The sequence below is a fragment of the Phoxinus phoxinus genome (genome assembly GCF_949152265.1).
Source record: "Phoxinus phoxinus genome assembly, chromosome: 5".
Taxonomy (NCBI): domain Eukaryota; kingdom Metazoa; phylum Chordata; class Actinopteri; order Cypriniformes; family Leuciscidae; genus Phoxinus; species Phoxinus phoxinus.
This window is the reverse complement of record NC_136880.1, coordinates 27,939,413-27,964,458: the sequence shown is the minus strand read 5'-3', so window position 1 is coordinate 27,964,458 and position 25,046 is coordinate 27,939,413. Positions and strand designations below refer to the sequence as shown.

Below are 25,046 nucleotides of genomic sequence, written 5' to 3'. Positions count from 1 at the left end.
AGCGCTTTTCACAATACATATCGTTTCAAAGCAGCTTTACAGAAAATGCATGTGTCTACATTACAATTTAGTGATCTGTTATCAGAAGTGACTGTGTCCAAGTTTTGTATTTCAGAAATGTACATATACAATCACAGTTAGCAAGCCATGTATTAATTTAAGGCAGAAACAACAAGCTAATTTAAGTAAGTTAATTAAACTAAGCAAGCAAGCAAGCATTTACAACAGAGAAATATGACTCCTCCAAAAAAGTGTCACAGTGATAGCTTGCCTTACTTACATAGGGATAAACGGTCAAGAGGTGAGTTGAATAATTGAGGATGCAAAGTTTACATTTCAAATATATATTTTAATATATATATTTCTTATTTATTTTTAGTGTTCATTTTAATTTAATTTGCTTTAGTAATTTTGTTAGGTGCTTTTAATTTTTTATTTCTACTTCTATTTAGCTTTAATTTATATTTCTGTTTTTAGTAATGCTTCAACTTGTTAGTAGCCAAAGCGACATTTCTAATTTATATATTTTAAGTTGAATTTGTTTCATAGTGTTTGCATTTTATTTAATCTTTAGTTCAATTACTGAAAACGTTTAATAGTTTCAGTTCCAACAACAACACTGATTCACGAGACCTTTACAACTTAACTGCACTGTATTAGACAGGTCATTCTGTAACTCCGACATGACACATCTGTTACATAACCGTAGACTGTAAAAGATTATGTGACTGACCCACAAGGCATATTAAGGCTGAAGGTTATGAACTTTGATTGAGCATCCAGATTGTTTACTGGTCACATGCTTGTATTTACAAAAGGTTACTTTTATTTTGCTGTGTAAAATTTCATTTTAAAGGAATTTAGGAATACAAAATGTTCTGTACATCATGCCAAACAACATATATGAAGAGTAGTTCACCTAACAAAATGTCAATGCCCACATCAAACAAACTAGCCTAATACAATAACGGGAAACCATAGCAAGTAAAAGCACTGGTAATGAACAACGAGTCCTAGTAATCTGTCGGTTATATGCAACAGTGTTTCACAACATGGTTGATGCCATTATTCTACAGATGACTAGGACAGGACAAGTTTACAGTTTGTACTGAATGAATGAGAAATTATGCTCAGCTAATAATGGTTATGATACATATAAAAATAATGTATCATCAGACATATCAGAAGTCTCAATATATTACAAATACAGAAATACTTGTGGTCTTGTCCTGCATTGTTGTTTTTGTACCACAAACACCCACCAAGTTTGTAAGCTTTTAGTGCAGTTCTCATTGTGCGAGTAGTCAAGTCTTATAAATCCAGATGTTGCAAACCCCATTACTGTTATCAAACCTGGTTAACGGAGTCATTTGTATAATAAACATCTTTATATCACACTTTATAATAAACAGATATTATTATTATAAACAGTATCTCAAAAATCAAGTATGCAAATGATTCCAAGTTTGATTAAAGACACAAAAGCACTGCGAGTACCACACTTTGTGATTTAATATTTGTAATAAAAGTTTTCAACAAAAAAAAAACAAAAAAATTGTCTGCCATTATGAGAATGTAATTGTTACAGCGAGAGCCTCCTAGCAGGAGGTTTGAAAACATTCAGAAATACTGAATACTTCTCACACAAACATGCTATGAAAAGGCTTAGTAAACCAGACACGACCGTGTTTAGTGCTGGACCACTACCTTTTTTTTTCCTGGATTCTAGCTGACCTCAGAAAACTTAAAGAGGATATCAAATCAATGGCTGATCAAACATGAAAACGGTGTCACTAGTTGCACATATAAAAATAGAACATTTTCCTTTCAGAGGAGCGCAAGCTATCAAGAAGCATACAGTATCCAGTTTCAGTGTAATAAGATACTATAAGGTCACTTATAGAATCTCAGCGCTGATTAACACTATCTCTAAAGCCGTCTGAGACTTAATTCTTCGGGAATCGTGAACAGACGCGGCAAATCTGAAATGGAGAAAAACATACACAAAGAATTGAAAAGTTACACTATTTACAAATGTGTAGTTGAGGATCTCCTCCTTACCTACAGACACGAAAAAGACTTCTCTTCTAACAAATCGAAGCAAGAAACCACACGTTTCGACTGAAATCTGATCAGTTTGATGAATTATAGAGTAAGGACTTAAAATGTTGGTCTAAAGGGTTTTTGAACTATTGCTGCTCTTAAAAAAAATGCTTTTTTAATTAAAAAAAAGTGCAACAACCTGTGTACGTGCCAGAGTTACATCTATGAGAAAGTGTTGCTAGGCCATGCTGAGCACAAGACAGACATATCAACTTGAACAGCAGACAAATATGCTAGCTCAACCACTGACGCGATTAGCACTCTAAACGGTCTTCTAAGCTACTCGAAAGGCTTTTTCAGAGTTGAACGAAGTGCTAGCAGGCAGAGGTAGGCTTTGCGGCTCACTGTGAGCCATAAACACTACCGTCAAACTACGCTTCGTCTGCTAGATACTGACTCTGCTTCTGTCTTTTTGAACAACAGTCGCGCGCAAACTGTTGGTGAAACGAAATTCCCTCTTTTCCACATGACAGGAAGCGGATGGGTGCTGCGTAACCTTTAAATCCGCCTCCATCCACTTCTGCTTCGCACATAAAACTAGGGAGGTTAAAGCATCGAGAAATGAAGGTAAGACACACTGCCAATTGCACCAAATCATACGAGACCCCCTCATTCAAAAACTTCAAGATCATATTTCATTGAAAATTCAAAACTAATAAATAAAAAAGGTACTAATGTGACAGTCCAGCTCCGTTATGACCCAGACGTTTGTCCGAGAGATATTTCAGCTCTGGAGTCTGACTGGCCTCTCCATGAGATTGGTGAAAGGAACCATGTGGGTCGAGTCCTCCCACAAACAAATCTCCACAAATAAGGTAACAACAAGATTTAATAAATTAATACACATACTTAATCTGTTTTTTTTTTCTGGGTTTTCTTTTCCTTTTAGAAGTGAGACATTCTTTTTAAATCCATGGTTGGTTGGCTGTAGGGTTTCCCTCTTTCGCCCCATTTATGTACATGGCTCTTTCGCCCCTTTTTTGCTGGCAGAGTCAGAGAAGCCAGAGGTCAGTTTTTAGAGTCTTAGTGGACGTGATGGTTGTATGGACGCACACATCACGGGTAAGCAGAGGGAGCAGGAAGGTTCATTCAGTCGTTCACGCATGCTCACACATGCTCGCTCGCTCACACACACACACACACACACACACACACACAACCGTGACTCCAAAGCAATCCCAAGCTCTTTACTCCTGCACTGAACTGCTGTGTGTGGTAGTGCTGGCCTTGCCAGCTTTTCGTTCATAGTTCACAAGTCTCTGTCCAACAAGGTACCTGCATGGACGAATAAAGAGCAAAAGTCAAATCAAAACAAAACAAATCCCAGATAAACAAGGCTGGAAGTATTATTTATTCAAATGGAGATAGTAATGCTACCAAAATTGTATTATTATTCAAATTATATTACAATACTCTAATATTTACTGCAACAGCCAGAATTTACAGATTTAAATCAAATCTTATTTCAATGAAATCATTCAATTACATTAGTTCAAACGTTTGGGGTCCGTAAGATTTTTTTTTATGTTTCTGAATGTTTATGCTCTCACCAAGGCTCCATTTATTTGATAAAAAAATATATATAGTACAGTAAAAACAGTACAAATATTTTCATTTGAAAATAACTGTTTCCTATGTAAATACGAGGAAATATTTCTTATCATTAATGTTGAAAACAATTAAGGTTACACCATTTTGATAGTTCAGACAGTCTGCTAACTATTAGTAACTTTGTAACTACATGTCAACTAACTAGTGTATTAGTAGACCGTAGTAGACTGATGGTTTAGTCAACATGAAGTTGCAAAGTTACTTAGTCAGTAGAATGTCTGTTGGGGACCATCAAAATAAAGTTAGTAGATATTAAGCAGACAGTCTACTAATATTTCAAGGAAAGTTAGTTGACATGTAGTTGCAAAGTTACTTATAGTTAGTAGAATGTCTAAAGTGGACTATCGAAATAAAGTGTAACCACAGTTTCTGCTTATTATTTATGTTGAAACTGTAATCAATTTTTCCCCCAGAACAGATTTTTTGTAACATTGTGTCTTTTCTGTCACTTTTGACAGTAAATGAGTGATACACCAATCAAAAAAATGCTATCTCAAGGTACAAAATGTCCCTGAAAATGTAATCCACTAAGCAAGTGTTGGCTCTGAAAAACTAAGTTAATCACTGCTCAGGACTCACTTGTCATTCTTGATGTGCTCATAAAGGCGCTTGAATTGTCGGATTTGGAAAGAAAGGATACCCATCAGCACCACAACCATCAGAAGGAAGGGGTAGATTCTCCTCTGCACCAAATTCTGCATCTCCATAGTGACCCCTATTCAGAGAGATAAGAGCGGTTAATGACAGCATGAGAGAAAACCCCAGGAACAATCAAACTGGCTTTTGATTGATTAATGTTTTCAGGCAGACAAACAGAAAATAAGATTTATTTTGGATGGCTGAGGTCTTTAAGGATATCTTGCATGCCTCAAGAAGGCCAGGTGTATTCTCAATGTTCGGTAGCTCCGCCAATGGGGATTTGATTTGATATTTATTAACCCTAAAGAGGTCTCGACCTGAAGAAACAGGTATTTATTACAAACGTCATGGTAAACGCCACTACATAACTTCAATATGCAGTATGAAGGGCATCTAACTGTTCAGACATCATGGGAATTTTGTACTTGAAGAGCTCAAGTAGTCATTTACAATGCCCTTTTTCCCCATTGATTGAAGACACTCAGAGCCCCACGAGATGAAGCTTCTTTAAACTATAAAAATCAAACAATGTTCAACTGCAACAACAGTTGTTGTTGCAACAAAAGAGTCATTTGTTCTGTGAAATTGAGGGTGAATGAAACTAAGAATTTATTAGGGCTGTAATCTCCCAGTCGATACGTTCTGGCTCGACCAAAATTCTGATTGGTCAATTTTTAGCCGCGTTCATTTTATCAGTTTTGCCGCGTTCAGCATTTTTTTAAAAATAGAAAACGGGAAAAAAGTTGAATGCAAATTTTGCAAGCAACAGTTTGCATATCACAGCTCGACGACAAATATTAGGCGTTAGGTTGCCCCGTCTATTTTGAGTAGGCTATATGAACATATCAGAATTGCCATATTTCAATGTTTTAGTGTAATAATATTTTCTAGTATTATTTATTGGATTTGGGTACTTTATTATTTAATTTCTTAAATGGAGCCTAATGCGCTGTGCCCACTGTTTGTATTAGTTTTGAGCCTATGCTTTATTTTTCAGTTATGCACTTTATTTTGTTTATGCTCTTAATCTGGTTTGTTTAATAAATATTATTTTTTATTAAAGTGGACGTGCCTTAAGAGTAAAAGCTTTAAGTTAATAGTCTATTCATGTCTCAGTCGCGAAGCTGAGCTCCTATGTCCTATGAGGCTGTATGTTCAGCCTCGAGCTGCACAGAGTGGCTGAAATCATAGTGTCTGTCAGTTATTATAATACATATGACAAAAACAATTGTCTAAATTGTTGCATATTCCTCAAAAGTTCTTGTGATGATATCACTAGTTGACAACATAGTCATAGGCTATGATATTACGTAGGTGCATGTGATGCAACGCTGTCAGAGCCGACAGACTCGTGTGTCAGACTCATTTCAGTGCAAAATAATTAGGTCAAAAACTATTTAACATACTGCAAATAGCCTACTAGTTTTGTGTGTTTATTTATAATTCATTTAGGCGGACAACAAGGCTACCAAGTACTGCGCAGCTAATTAATTTAACGTTTATTAGTCGATTATTAGCCTAACGTAATTTTTAGTCGAAAATTTCAGGACTTCAGTCGACCAAGATTTTCTTTGGTTGATTACAGCCCTAGAACTTATACTTTATATATGATGGGGTCATTTGAATTAATAAATTAATGTGTGGGGGGGACGGGGACGGGGACGGGGGGGTGGGACGGGGACGGAGGGGTTGGAGAGATAAAAAAATACAAAGATAAATTAGTAATTAATAAAATAAATAAAAAAATCTAATTATTTTAACAAATAGAGAGACTTATTCAGGAAATACATTTAAATATATGATACAGAAGTATTCTCATCAAGGCTGCTTTTATTTTTCAAATAAAAATGGAAATCTTTTGTAATATTATAAATGTCTTTAATGTATCTTGATCAATTGAATGTGTCCTAGTTAAAAAACCCAAATAAAATAAATGAGAAATCTTACTGACCCCAACATTTAAATGGGAATATGCCAGAAAAAGTGTTCATTTTTTGAATGAATGAATCTTATTTACAGGGACTGCACCAAACTTATGAAACTTGTACACGAAATACAACAATGTCTAATACAAAATTTCATATGAGAAATGAGCTTTGACTAACAAAAGTCTTGCTTCTACCCACCAAGAAGGGGGACGATGCCTACAGAAATCACGTAGGGGATGCAGAGAGAAAGCAGCAATACAGCGATGACCGGGGCCGCTAACTTCCTGATGATGAAATGAAGGTCAATGTTCCTGATTCCATTGGCATACACCTGAAGAGTGGTAAATCATTCAGTTAGTGTGTGTATCCCTCTACAGTAGAGCGGCTTGATTCTGGATAAATTGAGAATCGTGGTTTTCAAGAAGACAACTTAACAAAATAGTGTAATTTACTAGAGGTTCTGACAAAATGTTAATTGCTGCAATCTATTTAAATTGTTTAATTACCGGTAATCTGAATTATATATTAAAAATATTTTTTAAAACTTGGTTAGAATAATTGATTCAATGAGTTCTTCACTTGCGTCATAACAGGATGAATCAACATTTTTGAACAAATCTCTTAAATTAATGATTCAATAAATACATGTTTAAATAAATAGCAGTCACTTTGTCGCCACCTGGTGGGGTAAAAATGTAATCGATGCAATCGTTATTTGAAGCACCAAGTTACCTTCAAAAGGTGATTTGCTCTATTTTGATCTCTTCCGCAGACATCAGTGTTTTCATCTGATTCCGAACTAAACTTTTATTATAATAAGAATATTTGTAACACAGAAATAACGACCGTGTTTGAAAAGATTGCTGTGTTTCATACCTATACATGCTAACTACTCATCCACAAAGCAAAAACACATATGAATGTTCCGGTGTGATTTTGTCCAAGGTTTAATAGTCACCGGCGAATTGTTGTCGTTTATGAATAAGATCGCATGGGTGTTTGAATGAATTTAACAATTAATCACAGCTCTTATCTACAGTAAAGCATCTAGAGCCGTAACAGCACCAAAGAGATCATGGACAAACAACGGCCACTAACCTGCTCAATAACGGTCTTCAACCACCACTGGGGACCCATGAGTGTGATGGCAGCAATGATTTTGGCATGCAGCACTCCTAAAGCCCAGTCCTTAATGATATAGAAAAACAAATAAAAGTCAATATACCTCTGTGCCCAACTTTGCGCCTGTGGAAATGAAGTTCTCCAAACAGGATGGATTAGATATAGTAGGGCAAAAAGTGTCTTCTTTTAAACTGCCTGCTACTGGTGTATATCCAACCAAAAATTTGTTTTCCTGTTCATCAGTGACACAGCTCATTAGCTCAAACAGAGAACAGTAGAAGCACAAAGAAAAGCTGGGTCAGATCAATACTGACACACAGCAAACATGTCAGATCTTGAGAATAATGTTGCTCATTTAATGTTATTTTTAAACTCTATTTGTGTATAAAGATCGAACAACATTAATACACCTGGTGGAACTTTATGCACTGGGATCATCAAAACTTTTTCTCAAGTGGCATTTGACTAAAAACACTAAAAACTGAGAATTCTGTCATTTATTCACCCCCATTTAAAATGTCTTTAAAGTTGTGTCTTTAAAGAGAATACAAAAAGAATATCCTTTAAAAGGCCATTGGTTCTTTGTGACCAAATGTAAACAATGTCATACGAATTGCTTTTGATACTGGGGATGAAGGGGAAAAAAAGAGAATTATTTACAAATTAACCTTTTGTGTTCCAAAAAAGAAAGTCATACGGGTCTAAAACAAAATGGTGATTAAATGATACATTTGTCATTTTTGGGTGACCTGTGTCTTTAAGAGAAGCACCCCTAATCATGGTTTACCTGCCAGGGGTAAAACAGAGGCGTCTGATCCAGCGGCACTCGGAGAGGAGCTACAATCACCAGCTCGAACAGCAGTCCCAAGAGCAGCGGGATCACTCCAGCCAACAGCACGGCCACAATGACGGTCTTTAAAATCTGAATCCACACAGAAAACACAAATCACCAGCACACTTCATTATGGAATCACCTGTGTCTTTGGTTTATTTTACATGCAATATCAATAGTTTTTAATTCCTGTATGTTGTAGTAAAATAAGCCCAAACTCACATTTTAAAACTATTTTTATATAATTCATTCCTATTATGCTATTTAAAAAGTTGCTTTCGCAGAGTAGAAAACAGCGTCTTCTCAACACGTCGACAGCACAAACCAAACTCTTCCAGGCCTCAGCTACAACTACAGTTTTTTTTTTTTGGCGGGTCAAAGTAGACATTGTACACGGGCAGGCAGTATGCAAATTTGTTTCAGATTGGTGTCAAACTGAAATTACTGACGATTCCTTTCAGGCCGTTCAGAATACCACAATAACTTTGTAAAAGTTTCAAAGATCAAAGTGCATGACAAATATTCACAAACAGCTAAATTACACACTACATGAAAGGTAAAACCCACAAAAAAAGCATTAAAGGGGCACATTATTCCACAATGAGACCAATGAATTAAGTACCATGAGGGTCCACTCCTGAACCTTGAGAAGGATTACTCTACGGCCCTGAGGCATCCAGGCCAACAGCACTGTGATCGCTCTGATGGAGAGCCAGCACACATACAGCCCACATGCTGCAGTGTACAGCTCATGGATCTTAGCACTGCCCGTCCAGAAGGACATCAGCCAGCGTCCAGTGAACACTGCCAGAAACACGGAGGAAATCAGTAAGACAAAATGTGCCTATGCTCTCTCTCTGAAAGCATCAAAATATCAATATGAAAATAAGATGAATAAATAAAAGTAAAGAAAAACATTGATTTAATAAGAGCCAATTATGTATTTGATCACAAATGCAGTTAAATCAGTAATATGATCACTTACATATGATGCAATTACAAGTAATAGGGACTGAATCTGTATACTTCACAAACAGCTTTAAAGCATCATTAAAAAGGTCTATAAGACTAATTTGCTTTAAATCTTATTCACTGGTCCTTTTTTTTATCTTGAAAGCTTATCATTGTAATTAATGTCCACTTTAGGACAAACTAAAGTGCAAACAATTATTTTTTTCCTTTTGCCACATGGAAGAAAGCAAGTCACACAAGTTTGGAAAAAAATTAGGGAGAGCAAATGATCAGAAACCCCAATTTGTTTGGATCTCACCTGGTAATGTGAGACACACCAAGCTGGCCAAAAGCAGCGTCAAGCACATGAACAAAATCAGCAACACAATCTATGGGCATAAAGAGGAAAATAAACATTAAACGCCATTAATCTGAAAATCAGATTTAAAAAATCATGACATACACTAAACTAAAGGATAAAGTATTCAAGACAGAGGTAGCGTACCCTCAGAGGGAATTTCATGGGCCGGTGATAGGGCTGGAAGCCCACTGGGCCGCCCTGCTGCAGAATGGCCTGGTGGGCAGCGTGCAGACCTTCTCCCACCACAGGAATGGCATTGTTACGGGCCTGCTGGTTGATGTTGTTGGCTTGCTGGTTGGCATTGTTCTCATTGTCTTCCTGGTCTCCCAGCAAGTAAGAGTGCAAGTCTCTAAAAGGTGTGGCACCAAGTAGGATTGATCGAGATTATCATTATGACTTCAAAATTTAAGAAATTCAAGAAAGGTGTAGGCACAATGTAAATTAGAGATTTATTCAGCGATGTGGACAGCTTTACTTATTTAGGATTTGTAAAGTGGACTGTTAGTGAACTCATGCTGAACTACGTAGCTCAAACAGTTGAGTGTATATTTAAGTGACAGTTTCATTAACTCTTTCCCCGCCAGCATTTTTTTTTTTTAAGTCAGCCACCACCAGCATTTTTGGTCATTTTCACAAAAGTTTCATGGCCACCAGAATATTTTGTTGTATGAATATCTGAACATACAATATATCAAAAGAAAGAACAGACCCTCAAAAAGATGATGATCAAAACAGATGTGGTGGATCGAGCCCATCAACACCCCCAAAGCTTCACAGTTCTATAGCACTTCCTGGGTCGACATTTCATTAAGTAAAATTAGGCCATTCTGATTGTTATGCTGTTTATTTTCATATGCATCAGCTTACATATGAGATCGCTTGTTTCTGCTCCTTCTTTGTCTGTGTTTTGATCTGGAGATACTGTACTCATTAAGGAGATGCGTAATAGTGCCCCCTACCTTATAACAGTGGTAACACGGAAAGTCGTAAAAACTCATTGGCAGGGAAGCGTTATATCATGAATGACGAGATAACTTGTCAATGGCAGGGAAAGAGTTAATTATAAAGGAATGACATTCCATGGAGTAATAACTGCTATTATAACATCAACAGAAATATTCAACAATTAGAATGTCATAATCGTGCTGCCCTAACACAAAGTTCAGTTCCATTGATTTGATTTTAGGACAACACAGAGAGAATCAGGAAAAGTCATTTCAGTTCACGAGGTTATCGGACGTAATGGGCAACAGGGTAAATATGTATGCGAGACTCACAGCAAGTAGCCAGCGGTCACGGTCCAGGCTCGTACCAGACCTTTGAGCCACTGTCGTGTATGTCCCTGTTCCAACAGAGCAGGAAGAACAACCTGCAATAACAGCAACTCCAGAGACAGCTCACTCACTGGAGCGTCACTGAAAGAGAGAGAGAGGAAGTCATAACAATTCTATATAAAATACTGGCATCACTGTTTTCACTTAGCAATAGTGCTGTTCAGGAATGGCATCAATTTGTAGGCCACCAATAAGGCTAAACCCTTCCCTATGGAATATCTAATTGGTTTTAAGATTAAAATACCTTGGGAGTCATCTTACCAGATCTGTGGCATTTTTCACCCCTACAACACTCATTTGGTTGTCTTAAAACAAACTTGTCTGAAAGTCATGGTGTGAAATAGTTTAAACCTTAATCCTTTCAATTCTTGAATATAAACATTTAAAAATAGAACCTAGACTACTGCCCCTTTTATGTGCGCATGAGCTTGTTGTTGTGTAATTCATTTGATAACCGTTGTTGTCTTTATGTAGCAACTTGTTGCTGCTTTTAAAGCACACGATTTCAAAATTGAGGTATAACAGTGTCATTTGTGTTGTAGAACAAAACGTGTTTATCAAGTAATGGTTAACCACATACTTTAAGGACCATTCACACTAAGAACAATAACTATAAATATAACTAAAATGATAATACTCCACACCAATGCTTGAAAATGTTCTGTTTATTCCAATGCTTGCTGCAAATGTAGGTGGATTCTGATTGGCCGACAATGTTTTTTTTTAAATCATAAATCAGCTGGGGGAAAAAATCATTCTGAAAGTTACTCCAACTATAATGTCCGTTATCATTATAGTTGTGGTGTGGTCTTCCCTATTCTCATAGAATTAGAATGATTATTAAAACTTTAAAATTAGTTATCAATATAGTAATATAGTTAGTCTTTGGTGTCAACTCTGAACAGCCTTTTATTCTACTGATAAATCAAAAACCATTCTAAAAACTCATTAGATATTCCAGAGGTAACCTGAAGAGTTCTGCTTGTACAGGACAGAGTACAGGATGTTATGTAGCTTTAAAACTAAAAACACCACTGCAGATATTTCCCCCATAACTGAAAATTCTGTTCATTTGTTCACCCTCATGTTGTTCCAAATTTGTATGACACTTGTTCTTCTGTGAAACACAAGAGGATATTTTGAAGAATGTCTCAGTGTTGTTGTTTTTTGTCAATATAATATTAGTCTGTGTGGTAAAATGCGGTTTTGGACTGCACTGACATTCTCTGCATACAAAAATGTTGAAACCTTAAATCAAAATATCTTCTTTGTGTTCCACAGAAGTAAAACAAGCCATGCCATTTTAGAAGTCCAAACATCAGCTTTTTCAGTCATTCAGACAATATTTAAAAAACCCCAAAGGCCTCTTTCCACAGAAGTCAGAGTCAGTGCCTCAACAAACACTACAGCTGTTCAAAGTACTCTCATAGTGACGAATGTAAAGCAAGGTTGCATAGGGTAAAATACACAAATACCGCGAAGGGACTTTTAAATGGCATTATTGTTGTGGACACCATTATTAACAGCTCTCTGCAAGATCAGACTGAAGTAAGGTCTGCTGGGATTCTTGGAATGATGACATCAGGTGTAATACACCTGCCAAATGATGCAACAGGCCCACATGACACTACAGAGACTCCTGGCACTCATTAGGTAACGAAGCAAAGGTCTGCCATGATGACAGCAATAATTAGCACTTCATATTTATGACCCTTTCTTTTAAACATGATGTCACATCAAGAGAGAACTTTGCTGTAATCTCTGACCAAATGTATACAGTAAAACAAGCAAAAGCACCAAACGACACTTGTCCTCAAACTCTGAGTTTGTTTCCCCCCCAAAAGTTTAGGCAATTATCACAAGGAACATTCAAGTTTAAGACTAATGAGGTGGAAATACATCTCATTTACCTGTAAAGCATCACATTGTAGGGAAGAAATGTAGGGAAGATGTGTTTGATTATCCGGATAGGAAGCCACAACATGAGAAGAACGATCGAGCCAAACACAACCTGAAAAGAGCAAAGACTTTTCATTCAAGACCATGGAATCCAGAAAAGTACAGAACGTCTAAGGACACATGGTAATGGGGAAAAAAAATTATACAGGAGGAAAAATATTTAAATTCATATATTTCGTTCACTCACAAAACTTTTGCCTTTTCTTGCAAAACTATTACATTACCTCGAGAAACTTTTCATTCGCTTGCAAAAGCATTTAAATATGGTTTTCATCCAACCTAATTTAAGGACTCCATAGGATACAGTCTAAAATAAAAGTGCAACATTTACTCACCACTGATAGTATGAATCGTCTCAGGTGTCTGTATATTGGTAGGTGAATCATTTCCTGCACTGGGTTAAAATCTGGATCATTCAGATTTCTGAGAAACCACAAGACTCCAGGCCTTAGAACCTGAGAGATAAAGGAACAGCATCTAAATTTCCCAAACATTTCCTGAAAGATCTACTCTATGGTTAAGTGATACAGAAATGCTCACCTCTCTGAGCAGAAGAATAAAAGAGGCGAAATAGAAGACGTAGACCATCCCCACCAGCCAGTGAAGGAACATGGTGGTCCCTGGTGCGGATTCAAAACTCAACTCTCTGTCTTTCAATGAGGCATCAAACATTTCCTACAAAACAGGTAGATAAAAAAAATGTTTTCCTTTACTGTATAACAAACACTAAGGTTAAGGTTCCTAAACTAAACTTGCCAAAAACTTATAAAATATTAAGATGAAGAATTGAAGCAGAGCACTGAAGATCATGGAAAATCACTGACAATGAAGATGAATGAAATGAAGATGAATGAATGGGAATGATAACTGATTTTCTCCAGTTATTACAGACCCAAAGAGTGCACCTAAAATTAATATGATAAAATGAAACTAAATACCAGAGAGCAGATATCAAGCCACCAGCCACAGATGAGGGGGAAGACGCCAATCTCTACAACTACTAGAAGAGACACCTAGAAGAAAGATCATATAATATTAGACTCAAAGTACTGCTATTAAACTAGTAGGCTAAAATACAACATAAACACACACATAGTTGCATACATACTGTAGGTGAGGTGTATTAGGCCCAAGCCTGTAATCTAAGCTTAGATAATGTGACCTAATTATAGCAGTATCATGACTGAAAACACAGCATTAAGGTAAAACCCAAAGATCTTATTCAAAACCAGGTGTTGCAACCAGTGTTACGCACTAATATTAAGTCATTGTTCTCGCCCTTTTAAATGACTCAAGTTTAGCAAACAGCACATGCAAACTGCTGATATAACTGACCTTTACCACAATGTAGCAGACTCCTAACAAGCGGCGTGATCTTTGAAATCTCACCAGCGCTGCTAATCCCTGAGATCTGAATTAAGGAAAGGAACATCAAGGGCCGTATTACAGAGACTTCCCATCTTAAGATATGAGAAGTTAAATGTTGTAAACAAGACCCTAACTGAAATCACTTAGTTACTAAACAGATATGATTCTGAGTTAATGTGCGGTCACAATCACATTAGGGAAATTTCAGTCAAATTTTGAAAGCAAAAAGGTCCACTGTCAATAGTGTAGTGATGTCCGCAGAACAGCTCACACAGAAGTCACTTTCAAACCAAGCAGCTTTCTGCAAATTCATATGATGAAATTTAACCCAATGCAGAATCTGCTTGGGAAATTCACTGGATTCTAAAAATTACAGAACAGTGTTAAATGTGACCACACCTTTAATATTTCTAAACTGAAATTGTATGACTTGGAAGTTGATTTAACTAAAAAAAAAAGTAGTATTCGTCATATGTTGTGTAATTTCCTGGTCTTGAAGACATATGTAAAACCAGGGCAGGCTAGTTATGTTGATTGGGATTGTTTTATTCCAGGTGTTTCTGAGTGTGGAAGGATACATGACACACGATGAGTGTGATGGCTAAAAGGACATATCCAACTATAGTGGTGATGAGACCCTCAAAGTGTGAGGCACGAACCTGAAAACAGATGAGAGATTGCTGTCAATGTTGAAACTGTGTTTACATTAAAATCTTTCAATCAAGCTGGAAAAAAGGACCTAAAACGAATCTGATACTCACATATTCTTCAAAACCAAGTCCAACCACTGAGAAGTGGCCAATATGGTAAGGACAGAAAGCTTAAAAAAAAAGAGTTGATTTTAAGAGTTGAAGTTTGTAATTAGAGAACACATAGTAATAGTTTTCATATTGCTGAACGCATGTTTTAATTTAATTGAAACAAAAATGCAGCTATGCTTACCAAACACCAGGATGAAGAGTGTGTTGAGTGAGACCACCCAGAACACATGCTCCTACAGCAGCAACAACAACAAAAAATCTATTTTTTTGCTCTCTTGAATTAGATGTTTATTGAGACACATGTATAATTACTTACCAGAAAAACGAGGGACCCATCAAGCCCAAGCATCTGGAAAAAAGGGGAAAAACAAGTTTAATGTTTCTCTGAAAGATTTTGGCATGACGTACAATATATGGCACACCAGTCTCACCCTTTCCCAAGTGAGCTCTTCAGCTGCCCGATCCCATTCCAGAGCATTCCAGTTCATGTCATCTGTACAGAACACACACAAAACTCTATAACTACAGATCACCACCAGTCAACAATTATACCCACTTAAGAGTTTCTAACTTGTTCAATTAAAGCGTTCGTACCCTGTGCTCCATTGTTGGCATCCGCCGCATCGTCAGCTCCTCCATCCTCCTCATCTTCATTATCTAGCTCCATCTCTTCCGCAGGATCAGCGGGGAGGTCAGGAGCCTCAGCAGCTGCAGCGTTCTCTCCTGGAGGTTCAGCCGGGGCGGGCATGGGCTGTTCAGCACCTCCATTACCCTGGCCCGGGGCCTAATGGATAAGATATTATATCGATAATGAAGAAAATCGACCCGCTGACTGGAGGCTACGATGATAAAGTATCTAAATAAGAGGATTTGTAAAGTAGTAAACTGCAACTGGTTCAGTTCAAGACAGAACAAGCAACTATTCTGGTAAGAGAGCAGTCTCTGGAGATTCAGGGGATAATGTGGGATTTGAAGATGACAGAAGGTCAGGCAGGCTACTGTGCTGTGCTCAAAACAAAATGATAATTACAGTAAGTAGGAAGCAAAGTAAACAAAGAGGTTCATGGCGCAACCTGCATAATTGGTCTCTGAAGAATATCAAGCTTCAGAAAGTTTCACTGACATAAACCGCAATAGGAATATAATTTTTGCTCTCCAAGAGGATATACGTTCATAAACAGAACTTGCCGGTGAGGAAATTTAGGTGGAAAATTACAAAATGTCAATTAAAAATGTTGTCCAAAAAAGAAAAAGAAAAAGAAAAAAAGGCTGAACCTGTGAAAATATTTACATTTATATTTTGAGATATGTTTTCTGCACCTCAAAATATCATGCCAAAAAATCTGATCTGTTTCTGAAAAGAAATGTTTAAAGTTATCAAACAACGTGCATTACAGTTTAAAAGTTTGGGGGAAGTAGGATAATTATGTAATACTTTTATTCAGCAAGAATGCATTAAATTGATCAAAAGTGAGTGTAAAGACATTAATAATGTTAAAATTAATTTATATTTCAAATAATATAAATAAAATATTATGCCTCACTGGGATTTTGAACTTTCTATTCATTAAAGAATCCTGAAAAAAAAAAATGGTTTCCACAAAAATATTAAGCAGCACAACAGTTTTCAACATTGATAATACTACAAAATGTTACAGGAGCAGCAAATTAACATTTGAAATTGATTTCTTAAATATTGCGTGACTTGAGTAACGGCTACTGAAAATAAGAAATAAATTACACATATATATATATTTTTTTTTTTTATTATATTATTATTATTATTGTAATAATAGCCATGGTGGCTTTTAAAAACATGTTTAAAAAATCATACGACCCAAACTTTTCAACGGTAGTGTAGATGGTAATGTAATAATGACAACTAAAGTAAAAAGAAAGTGTAGTTACACAATTTTATTAGTGTATCACTATTGTATTTTCTAAATCATTCAAATCTGAGGGTGATCTGTATTCGGTCTGATGAAAAGCGTTGTGGGTATTCTACCTCATTGGGCGGTCCTGCTGCATTGGCCGGCTGCTGCTGGTTCTGCTCCAACCATAAAGGGGCTCCACCATGAACAATCTGCTCCCGCAGCCACACCAGACTGATGAAGGCGCAGAGGGTGCAGGTCACAACAAAGCAGCCCTGCAGGCAGTCAGCCAGCAAGTTCTCTCTGCAGAGGATGGACATTCGCTGATCATCACTTCTGAAATATCCAACCATTACAATTCACCACGCAACCACATCCACAGCTAAACCCGAGACCGCGGCGAAGATTGAAATAACCCATCATGCTCAGAGTTCACAATGAGCCGATCCGCAATGTAAATGAATATTTTAAGAAGAAAACTTGAGCTTTCCTGTCTGGTACGTACGTGGAGAGCATGTCTAATGGCAGAGTCAGGAGGGAGCTTACGGATCCAGTGAACAGACACTTATAGATGCGACCTACAGGAAAAGGAGAGCATTATATGAGCAACATAGCAAATAATGCATAACATATGGAAAAAGACAACGTACTACTCACAGCATAACAGACTGTGATCTATGGGCACCACTTACATGCTGTTAGAGGTACAACCCCCAGCCAAGCGAAGGCAACAAGCGTGTAATGAAACCAGTATCGGATTGCCGTGCCTATACTGGTGACCAGTCCTGCGAAAATGTCTTGCACTGGCAGCCGTGAAGGCATGTCTGGAGAGTAAACTGAAAAGAAAAGAGATCAGGACTTTAATCAATTTTATATATCTATCATAGATAAATATTGTAAAGTTTTTTCATAAATCTGTGGAAGTCTAGCATTCAGTACTGAGAAATATGGATTTTAAACAGATTTTATTCACATTTAAGATGCTCAAAATCCTTTGCAACTATTTGAGTGCAGGCTTGTTTTGATTACTGGGTTATTTTCACAGATGTTTAATGTACATATTGCTCTCAGATCATGTCTCTGAAATGCCTCAAAACCATAGCTCTACAAATAGAAGTACAGAAGAAGCAGAAGTGTCTCAAGTATGTCATCAAAATTATTCTCTACATAAACACAGATGGAAAGATTTGAGAGCAGACAAAAAAATGTTAACAAGGATACAGTGTCTAAGGGTATGTATCACTTGAGCATGGGCTGCACGATTTTTGGGGAGAAAAAAAATATTATTGCTTTTTTGTAGGGCTTGTCCAAAAATGTTATTAATAACATAAATAATATTTTGAGTATTATTATTACCAAATAATAATAAACAAAGTAAGAAATATTACCATTGTAATATTTCACTGTAATATAAAACAGCATTTAAAAAAGAAAAACTTAATTATTTAATTTTATTAAAGCTGCAGTTCGTAACTTTTCTTGTGTTCAAAATGTACTACATTTATATAATGAGCAAGTCCACCGTGAATCCATTTTCCAAACTGTGTTTTTGTCTTCTTATCCTGAATCACTATGGTACACCTATAATAAGTGTTTATATTCAGACTATTTTAGATTGGTTCGAGTCGGCACCTTTGCGGAGTAGCACATTACTTGCATGACACGTCCTAGACATTAGGGCTGTCACTTTTTATTCGATATTTGAATATGCATTCGAACATGATGTAGGGCTGTGCAATTAATTGAATTTCGATTTCGCCTCCCAACGATCATCAAAATAGTACAATTGAGTAAAAAACTATTATTTTGCCATGTTCTGTTTTGAAAGAACACTCTTATTTTGTATTGTGTTCTGAATGACACGCGCACATCCGCCCCTCCCGAAGCCATACACTCTCTCAGTCAGGGCAAGTCGAGTGTGCATATCATCCGCTGGAATTTAAAAACTCAGCGCGAGTAAAGATGGCAGAAGGAGGGCAGCCACAGCAACGTTTGGTGAGCAAAAAAGGCCACTCTGTTGTCTGGGAACAGTTTGGCTTTGAGGAATCCGACGACGAGAAGAAACATGCTACGTGCAAGATTTGCTAAATGGTATTGCTACACGAATTTGTTTAACCACTTGAAAATTAAACACTGAGTGACCTATGACAATCTAATAATAATAAATATACAATAAATGTTCAAATTTAGATTTTTTAAGAATTGTTGAAAGGTGTCTTTTTACTAAATGCAACACGTTCCCAAAGTCATGTGAAATAATCGTGTTACATAATCGTGATTTCAATACTGACCAAAATAATGATTTTTTCCATAATCGAGCAACCCTAATATGATGTGAAATATCCATAATCAAACTATAAATAAACTATCCGGTTTTTAAAATGCCATGTGTAGCACATTTTTATTTGGCTCGTAAATATTCAAATACATTGCTTGATATTTGATATCCGTTCTAATTAGATTTTTCTCAAAAGTGACAGCCCTAATAGACAGAGAGAAGTAGCTCCGGCCGGCTACAACGCTACAATATATGGTTGTCTTAATTTCTTAATTTTCGAACATTAAATCATCAAGCTTTGTAACAGAAAACCACAGGGACCCCAAAAAGCTTCTCTTTTATTGACAACAGCACTTTTCATTACAAGTTTAGGAAAATAGAAGCATTTTGTGACCCCAAATGTGTGTTATAAGCGACCTAAACTCAGAGCACATGCAGAGATGAGTTCATGGGGAGCATCATTTTCTGTAAACTGAGCTGCTCTTACACACTGAAAACACTGGATCATGAGCTGTATGTGTGTAAAAGAACTGGAACTAATGGTTCCCAAAGTGCCTGTGTTTAAATTTGTAATGCTTTTGTAAAACATAGCCCAAAACTCAAATATGACATCTTCATTGTAGTAAAGCCCAAAAGCCATGCAACAATGACTCACTCTGGCCTGGGTATAAAAACCTTGTTTCACCTCAGCAAATATCTACGTCAGACAACACGAGTGCCATGCTTTTAAATCACATGACTCAACCCATAGAACCCTATCGCTCTGAAGCACACAATCACTGCTATTGAACAGGCCATTCGAGGCCGTTGTGAATATATAGAGCTTTGGCTTTACCTCCCCTGAAGAATGTAATGAGAGGGGTTTACTTACTTGGTGTGAAAGCAAATCTGTGCTTGCATAATTCGCAGTACTCTTTTCTGCTGTGTTTAAGCCACTGCACCAAACTGTGAAAACACAAAAGGAAGCAGGCATGAGGTTGATGATCTGACGTGTGTGAAAAAGCACTGAAAATCCAGCTTCATTTCCCATTTACACAGGGGAAGAATAACAACAGCTGGAATTCCATAGTTGGGTTTACCGTTACATTGATGAGGCCCCCTGAGCTCATAAGTTACAGCTTGTCATTTAGTCAAATGGGTGTTGCTGGCTCTTTCTATTCAGTAACCAAAAAGAACAACAACAAAAAACGTTTGAACACAAAGCCTAACAAAATTAACTAGCCCCAATAGAAGGGATAGGCTAACCTACATATTTCTATCAAAAGCAATGATCTACTGACAGTTGTTCTGTTCTAGAAAGAAATGCCAAAATTGTGCAATAATTCCTCAACTGGTTCTCATTCAGTGCAATACACCTAAAACACTGGTTTCATGTTGTTGTTGTTGTTTTTGCTATTGCTATTGCCATTGCAATATGCATGCACTACTGTTCAAAAGTTTGGGGACAGTAATATTTGTTTTCTTTAAAAAAAATCTAATTAATAATATTATTTAGCAAGGATGCATTATATTTATCAAAAGTGACAGTAAAGATATTTAACAAAATGCTGTTCTTTTGAACTTTCTAATATTCAAAATCATCCTAACCATGCTTACCAGTCCTTGTTGACAAATAAATTGTAAGCTTAATAATGAACAGGAATGCCTTTGTCAGATCAGAGCTTTGAACCCCTTCAAACATTGTAAGTGGTTTTCAATTTCATGCTGTCCCATTTTTTGCCATTACTGACTCATCCTTGAGTAGGACACCAATAATTATTACTGCATGACATAAGGTTAACTGCTCAACTTACTTTAGAATTTTATTGCACTCACAATAAACTAATAATAAAGTAACTTTAGGCATGATTGAACCAAGTTTCGTCATTGAATGTTACTTCTAATATCCCATTTCTAAGTCAACTAACAATGAAATATGTAAATGACACTTTGGAAGACATTTCACATTATTTGAACCAAAAGCATCTCATTAAAACAGTTATCGCAAAGGGAATACATCGCTGAACAAACAAAACTCTTACCATTCTTGGTGGATAAACTTAATACTTCCAGTACACACACAGGGATGGTAGAGGGGTTTGTCTTGAGTTCCCTCAGATCGACACACCCTACATATATCAGCTGCCAGGAAAAAAAAGGCAGAATAAGCATATTTTTAAAAGAACTTTAAATGAGGATGAATGGGTTATGAATGTTGCAACAAACCCAGAATCTACAACAACATGAGAGAATACGAGTTATGAAAAAAAAATACTTTATTAGGTTTTATTATTTTACATTTTTACTGACAAAAACAAAACAAGGTCAATGCAAGCACGATTATGGCTTGCTATCTTGCCAATCAATCTCTTTGCCCTCTTGTTATAACTGTAGAAACCTTGACTAGATAGCAATGAATAACATGAGAGAACTATCTATCACTCTTCCACATATAAAGTTAAAAAAATAATAATGAGCAATTATTGCAGTGTTTCAAATATGGTATACGTGATTTGACTGACCTACTACTTGAATTAAAATTTCATGTGCGTTTAAAACTGACCAAAATATGTGTGAGTAAACAGTTGTTATGATAAAGGCTAAAACTATGGTAACATGATTAATGTGCTTTTAAACATTTCCATGACATCCTGTAAAGTCAAACTCATATTAAAGCCATCTTTATTTGGACGTGCTCGGAGGATGACAGCTGTACTAAAGACCAAGCTGGCAGGGAAGCATATAGCTCGTTAGCTTGCTAAGGCCACATCAATTGCATATCTGCAAGATGCATATTTGGTTATGCGGCCCGGCTAAATCATCACATAATGATAAACACTCTTCTGTCAAACTGCATTTTAAAATCAACTACAAACAGACAGCAGACAGAGAGCCTCGGTGTCTAGACAGCTTACCTTCTTCGGCAGTGTCCATCTTGTACGGTGACGCACTGTCCTCTTTACAGTCAACACATAACACACACCGCGGAGCAAAACACAGTATCAGCTCACGATTACGCTAAAATTAAACATGACAAAATCGATCCAAGCATGAACGCCGCATAATCTCAGACCGGACACTATTTATTCGTGTAGTGCACACAAACAGCGCTGATCAAGATACTTGTTGGTCGACTATTTTACGCTCGGCTGAACATGTTTGTGGCCTCTAGATCCGAATGTGCTGCTAGTGCTACGGTTTCGATTTACGACAGAGCAGCGCGCATGCGCAGAGAACGCGCCGACACTTTCTAGCGTTTTCCGGTGGTGACTGCGCTGGATTGAAGATAACGTTAATTTTCACACGGACTACTACAACTCGTTATACATCATGTTACCGTATTTTTAATTTACTACCCTTAGTCTTTTATTATTATTATGAATACAGGGCACAATGCGAGGCGAGCCTCAAATACTAGAGGCTTTGTGGTTTGCATGTATGTTAAGAAGGTAAGGGATAATTTAGGACTTTGAATCTTGTCCTGGGCATGTGCAAACACACACAAACACACCTTTTTCTATCAGGGACAGGGTAGCTGCCTTTTAGTAAGTAATTCATGCTGCATTTGGTCCCTACAAACAAGTTTATTTGGTGGTGGTGTGTAAATAAGGCTCTGAAATATTTATATATAAATCTTATATAAAATCCTTTTCTTTGTCACATAATAAAAACGCTGAAAGAATAGATTCTTTTTTTGTACTGAAACAAAGGGAGATTTTATTATGAACATAACACCAAAATAGTCTGAATTTTACAATGATATTACAGAGACAAAATGTTTGTCAATATTGTAAAGAAAAAAGTAGTATTTGTTTTCCTAGGTCATCGCTGCTGAAGACTTATGGCATCTCTTGTCTTTCACTATCTTTATCATTTCTGATGTGTGGTTTGAATGTCTTGGCATTGTAAACCCACACTGTGTCAATTCCTTCTCCAGCTACATCATCAGGAGTCCAAGTGGGAAATGGAAAGCGACAAGCTACCACTTTGGCTGAACTCTGGAGCTCTGTTTGGAGCTTGACTTCAAGCTGCTCCATCTGTGGAGAGAAAAAAAATATAAAGAATGTTTGTCTGATCTTAGATTAGATGTATTATCAGGGAAACACATATAGATATTAAATACACATATTACCATTTGAGGAACCCCAAAGATGACCACATTGGAGTACTCTGAAAAACTGACCTATGAAAGGAGTTTAATGTCACCATGGAATCAAAATGGACAGTTCGTATTTTTATGGATAAAGCAGTATTTATAATAAATGATTTATCCATGCACAGCTTTATTTTTGTAAAAGTCATGTGCCCACATAATCTTCAATCAAAATAACCGTCCCTCCCTTTTGCAACAAGAACTCTTCTCTGATGATGCGTTTACTGGCACGATGGCGGGACAAACTGTCACTTACATGAGATTACAGCAATAGCAAATCACAAAGATCCAATAAATTGTGCACACCTAATTGGATGGATAAAATGAAAAGTCCTGGCCTACTTTTTTTTATTATTATTCAAGAAGCTGTTTCACTTATATATATGTCACAATAGGATACATTATCAAGTGCCATGCTCACTCCAAGGTCCCCAATTTGAAGTGTCCTGCCCTTCAGAGTGTGTGAGGCAGGGGCGTAATTTGTGGGGGGGTTGGGGGGGACATAACCCCCCCAATATTTAAATCTATGCATTACAACCCCCCCACAACCCCCCCAATATTTATACCATGATCACATGAAAACCCCCCCAATGTTCAAACCAAATCTACACCCTTGGGAGGGATGCTTACATGACATTATAGCACATTAACTATTATTTAAGAGATTATATTGAGCTGTAGCTGCTTAACTGATTAAAAATACAAAAGGAGATCCACATTTAGATTATGGTTGACCTGTTCTTACCTTCCAAAGGTCTGAAATATAAAAAGATGTGCTGTGATGAACACCTTCCCTCCAGGCTTTGTAACGGGAGTACCAGACCAGCCATGGGTTCAGCTCAAAGCCAGCTGCCTTGAAGCCTCTTTTTGCTGCAGCGACAACCTACACCAAACCAGGAATACGATTTTTAGGATATATTGGGATAATGGTTCAACTATAGACAGGTTACTGTGATTAACTGACATCACATAAATACTGTTATTTAGTTGAATGGTAATATTGATATACCACGGTACTGAATGGTACTGTTTGTTAGTGCAAACTCCAAATCAAAAGATAGTCCGAAACTCACTATCCGTCCATCTCCGCTGCCGATATCCACCAGGGACCCCGATCTATTTTTCAAAACCTTTAGAATGTTTTCAATTTGTGTCCTTGTTGCAGGTACGAATGGCAGACAAACTTTCCTCAATGCTGGTGCAATAAACGGCCCGGTGACTGCATACAGAGCGACCAATGACCCACCGACGACACAAGTTGCAATAATACCGAGTCGTTTTTTAAAAGTACTTTCACCCACTGATCCCTGTTTATAAGTCTCTGAGCGTAGACTTGATTCTGTGCCAAAGTCAGACATCCTGAAACCACTGACCTCCTTACTGAATGCCCAATGACAGCACGCAGCTCTTAACAGCTGTGAGGTAAGATACGCAAAGAGCTATACATTTCAATAAATTAACAATGTTGGCCTGAAAATATAAAGACTAGTATATAAGTCTACATATTCTGTAGATGTGTAATTATGTATACAACAACCAAAGAACTTTCACAGACGAGAGGCATGAGAATCTGTGCATCTACTTATTTGTCCGATGACAGACTGGAGCGTCGACATTAGTTCCACTCTCTGTGTCACTTAGTTCGTACAGATCAGATGGACACACACTATTAATTCAAGAGAGAATTAAAAAGGGAGATATGCAGAAACCCTAAAAACTTTTGCTTAAAAACTTTCCACCTGTTAATTTACCTATGGGTGTTTTAAGTGGTGAGAAAGTTCCTCCCCTGCAATTAC

General features: G+C 37.0%; 2 protein-coding genes across 3 annotated transcripts; both read right to left on the bottom strand.

Moving 5' to 3' along the window:
- Positions 1 to 811: 811 nt before the first annotated feature.
- marchf6 (membrane-associated ring finger (C3HC4) 6) lies at positions 812 to 22,467 on the bottom strand. The gene is made up of 26 exons (XM_079611944.1): positions 22,013 to 22,467; positions 21,140 to 21,239; positions 19,990 to 20,063; positions 17,533 to 17,676; positions 17,346 to 17,418; positions 16,975 to 17,143; positions 15,564 to 15,753; positions 15,401 to 15,462; positions 15,286 to 15,318; positions 15,151 to 15,202; positions 14,970 to 15,028; positions 14,787 to 14,867; positions 14,176 to 14,244; positions 13,779 to 13,853; positions 13,381 to 13,515; positions 13,176 to 13,295; positions 12,792 to 12,892; positions 10,825 to 10,962; positions 9,692 to 9,896; positions 9,506 to 9,575; positions 8,858 to 9,039; positions 8,191 to 8,325; positions 7,380 to 7,469; positions 6,480 to 6,612; positions 4,294 to 4,429; positions 812 to 3,378 (listed from the first exon to the last, which is right to left on the bottom strand). The coding sequence occupies exons 1-26, from the start codon at positions 22,029 to 22,031 to the stop codon at positions 3,291 to 3,293; spliced, it is 2,733 nt and encodes a 910-aa protein (XP_079468070.1). The 5' UTR covers positions 22,032 to 22,467; the 3' UTR covers positions 812 to 3,290.
- Positions 22,468 to 22,793: 326 nt separating this feature from the next.
- On the bottom strand, positions 22,794 to 25,024 carry atpsckmt (fATP synthase c subunit lysine N-methyltransferase). 2 transcript variants are annotated; one of them, XM_079611955.1, is made up of 5 exons: positions 24,788 to 25,024; positions 24,324 to 24,665; positions 23,996 to 24,133; positions 23,230 to 23,280; positions 22,794 to 23,134 (listed from the first exon to the last, which is right to left on the bottom strand). In XM_079611955.1, exons 1-5 carry the CDS (start codon positions 24,812 to 24,814, stop codon positions 22,937 to 22,939), a joined length of 756 nt encoding a protein of 251 aa, XP_079468081.1. In that variant the 5' UTR covers positions 24,815 to 25,024; the 3' UTR covers positions 22,794 to 22,936. The 2 variants fall into 2 exon arrangements, with proteins under 2 accessions (XP_079468081.1, XP_079468082.1); XM_079611956.1 differs by having other exon boundaries at positions 24,833 to 24,987.
- Positions 25,025 to 25,046: the final 22 nt, after the last annotated feature.